At 36.4% G+C, this 3,333-nt stretch overlaps 1 protein-coding gene across 2 annotated transcripts in view; it reads right to left on the bottom strand.

Moving 5' to 3' along the window:
• Positions 1–1,711: 1,711 nt before the first annotated feature.
• Positions 1,712–3,333, bottom strand: part of LIX1 (limb and CNS expressed 1) — a 45,111-nt gene continuing 43,489 nt past the window's right edge. For both annotated transcript variants that reach the window (XM_054032975.1, XM_054032976.1), the window contains one exon: positions 1,712–2,604. In XM_054032975.1, the coding sequence (XP_053888950.1) occupies positions 2,320–2,604 (285 nt within the window). In that variant the 3' untranslated portion in view covers positions 1,712–2,319. The remainder of the gene's footprint in view (positions 2,605–3,333) is intronic.

Genomic DNA, 3,333 nt, shown 5'->3' with positions numbered 1-3,333 from the left:
TTGAGAAAATTGTAGTGTTTCTTTCCTTGCCAGAAGAAACTGCTCCTTACTAAATAACTTCTACCAGAAATCTTGGAAACCTGACAAATATTTGCTAATTTTTTTCATTTATTGTGTATATTATGGTAGTTCCTAGAGGCCCTCTGAGAACAGACCCCAACATACAAACAGACTAAGATACAGTCACTGCACAAAAAAAGCTTGAAGACAATTGACATCTTATCCTCAGAGAAAATAATCTTGACAAGCTATGTTTTACTTCACCATGCTTCCATCACCACTAGTAAGGTGAATGGTTTTCCAGAAGCAGTTCTATCATTCTTTTTGCACAATTCCTGGTTTCCTCTTTCGCTTCACAGGTGGCTACCTTCCTGGACCCTAACTTTATTTTGGATGGTAAAAGAATGAGGCAGTTTTGTTTCAAAGTATTCATTTCTCTACATTGAAATACATGACATTTAATGGCCATATTTTCATAACACTGGGAGTTCTAGATTGGACCTGCACTTCTTACACAAGAAAAACACTAATTTAAGTCAAGTTTCAGAGTAACAGCCGTGTTAGTCTGTATCCGCAAAAAGAAGAACAGGAGTACTTGTGGCACCTTAGAGACTAACAAATTTATTAGAGCATAAGCTTTCGTGGACTACAGCCCACTTCTTCGGATGCATATAGAATGGAACATATAATGAGGAGATATATATACACACATACAGAGAGCATAAACAGGTGGGAGTTGTCTTACCAACTCTGAGAGGCCAATTAATTAAGAGAAAGAAAAAAAAAAAAAAAAAAAAAAACTTTTGAAGTGATAATCAAGCTAGCCGAGTACAGACAGTGTGATAAGAAGTGTGAGAGTACTTACAAGGGGAGATAGTCAACGAACGTTGACTATCTCCCCTTGTAAGTACTCTCACACTTCTTATCACACTGTCTGTACTCGGCTAGCTTGATTATCACTTCAAAAGTTTTTTTTTGTTTTTTTTTGTTTTTCCTTTCTCTTAATTAATTGGCCTCTCAGAGTTGGTAAGACAACTCCCACCTGTTTATGCTCTCTGTATGTGTGTATATATATCTCCTCATTATATGTTCCATTCTATATGCATCCGAAGAAGTGGGCTGTAGTCCACGAAAGCTTATGCTCTAATAAATTTGTTAGTCTCTAAGGTGCCACAAGTACTCCTGTTCTTCTTTTTAATTTAAGTCAGTTCAATTAATTGAAAAAACTCCCAGTCAGCTGATTTTGCTTGAGAAAGGACTACAGAATTAGGCTCTTGATGGTTAAATATTTAGTTGCAGATTTTAAAAACCTTATTACAAAATAAGCTACTGATATTTATAATAATACTCTAACACCTGACAATCAATTAGTCACACTACATTTTACATAAGTAATTCAATCAAGGATAAGTAAGTCAATCCACTCTAATATTTGTTGGCTTTTCTTTGCTTGCATTTTTGCAATCTAGCTAGTTCTGGTACCAGAGCATTGAAGCTGTGGCAGCATGGGCTTCAGCACAGGCTGTACAAGCCCATCCAGAACCCTACTCAGGTAGCATGAGCTCAAGCCAGTGTTGCCATGGTGTCACTGCTCTGGTACCCAAACTATCATTAGGCACAAGGTCAAAAGTCTTGTACTGGTTTGCAGTTGTAAATGCAGTGAGGCTTTCGCAGAAAAGCTGTTTATAAATTTTTTTTTTTTTTTTTTTTTTTTTTACAGTTTGTGCTACTGGAAGAATCTTTCTACAGTAACTTTGAGAAAATAAACTACATGGCCTTCAGCAATACTATTTGCTTGCATTGTCAATAGGAAACCAGAATGGTATACAAGAGTTTGTGAGCATAATGAGCCCCTATGCATAAACTATAGTCTTTCACATCACCTACCCTGTTTCCCCGAAAATAAGACATCCTCCGAAAATAAGGCCTACTTACAGTTTTGCCTCTCGTTGTAATATAAGGCATCCCCCCGATAATAAGGCATCCACCGATAATAAGGCATTTTTCATTTCTGAAAAATAAGACATCCCCTGAAAATAAGACCTAGCGCATCTTTGGGAGCAAAAATTAATATAAGACACTGTCTTATTTTCGGGGAAACAGGGTAGTACTAGTAATCTCTAGCTTTTTTGATTAGGTCTGTATGAACCCTGTGACCAAATATTTTCCTCATCTCTGTACTAAATTCTCTTGGTGAGAAAGACTTTGTTCTGATCAACACTGTCCATCACTAATCTGCACTAAAGTTTTCTGCAGCAATTTCCCATTCAAGTTAGCTGTAATATACCATTCATATATCACTTAATAGACTAGGTTATGCTAGTGATAGCCACTTAGGGTCAGGCCCATTTGATCATCATTTGAGGATGAGGTAACTTGGTCGCTGTAGATCTGGCTTAGTGCTAAACTCAGTATTTCCTTCTTTTCTTTGTAAAACCGCAATTCTTGTCCAGCTTTCCTGGCTTCCTCCAGCTCTCGCAGTGCCACTTGTAACTCTTGGGAAATAATTCCTGGAGATTCTTGCTCCTTCATAATCCAGTCCAGGGCCATATGACTTCTCATCCTTTCATCTAAAGAATACTGGGAATAATAGGAAATTACTTCCTATTACCCAAGAAATTCACAACAGAAAAATTATTAACAAAGATTCTTCTTTTAGTCAAACAGGCTCTAGCAGAACTTCTTAGATTCTGTTCTGGAATTTTAGCCAATATGATATTCCAGAGTATATCAGCAAATTTGTATCCGTCAAACACAACTAGCTCAAGAAGCTAATGTGATCATAAATCTAATGATGAAAAATTTAACATCCTAATCTTAATTGTAAATTTAGGACATTTAATATAATCCTTAATTTTTTAAAACAATCCTTATTTTTTAAAAATAAATAAATGAGAATTTATAATCATATAATTTACAAATAATAAAACATGCCATTTAGATTTTGAAGGAATTCTTGTGCAAGCAATATAGCATTTTACAGTTTATTGCATCATTCACTATGAAGACTCTCAAAGCTCTTTACAAATATAGGTCTCAATCCTGCAAAGATTTATGTGTATGCTCAACTTTATGGGCTCTTACTTCTTAACCTGAGTGGGGAGGGTGAGAGAGAGAGAGAGAGTGTGTGAGTGTGTGTGTGTGTGTGAGAGAAAAGCTAAACACAAATAAATATTGGTAGGATTGGTGCCTATGTGTGTAATGACCTACAAACAGATAAGGCTCTGTACTTGTGAATGCTCTTTTCAGATCAGGGTCTGAAACAGATATACAGACTCTGCACTGAGATCGCATCAACCACTACTGAAATCCAGCCCCATGTGGGATGACACA

The sequence above is a fragment of the Malaclemys terrapin genome, chromosome 6, assembly GCF_027887155.1.
Source record: "Malaclemys terrapin pileata isolate rMalTer1 chromosome 6, rMalTer1.hap1, whole genome shotgun sequence".
NCBI classification, from domain to species: Eukaryota; Metazoa; Chordata; order Testudines; family Emydidae; genus Malaclemys; species Malaclemys terrapin.
This window is presented reverse-complemented; position numbering and strand designations above follow the sequence as displayed.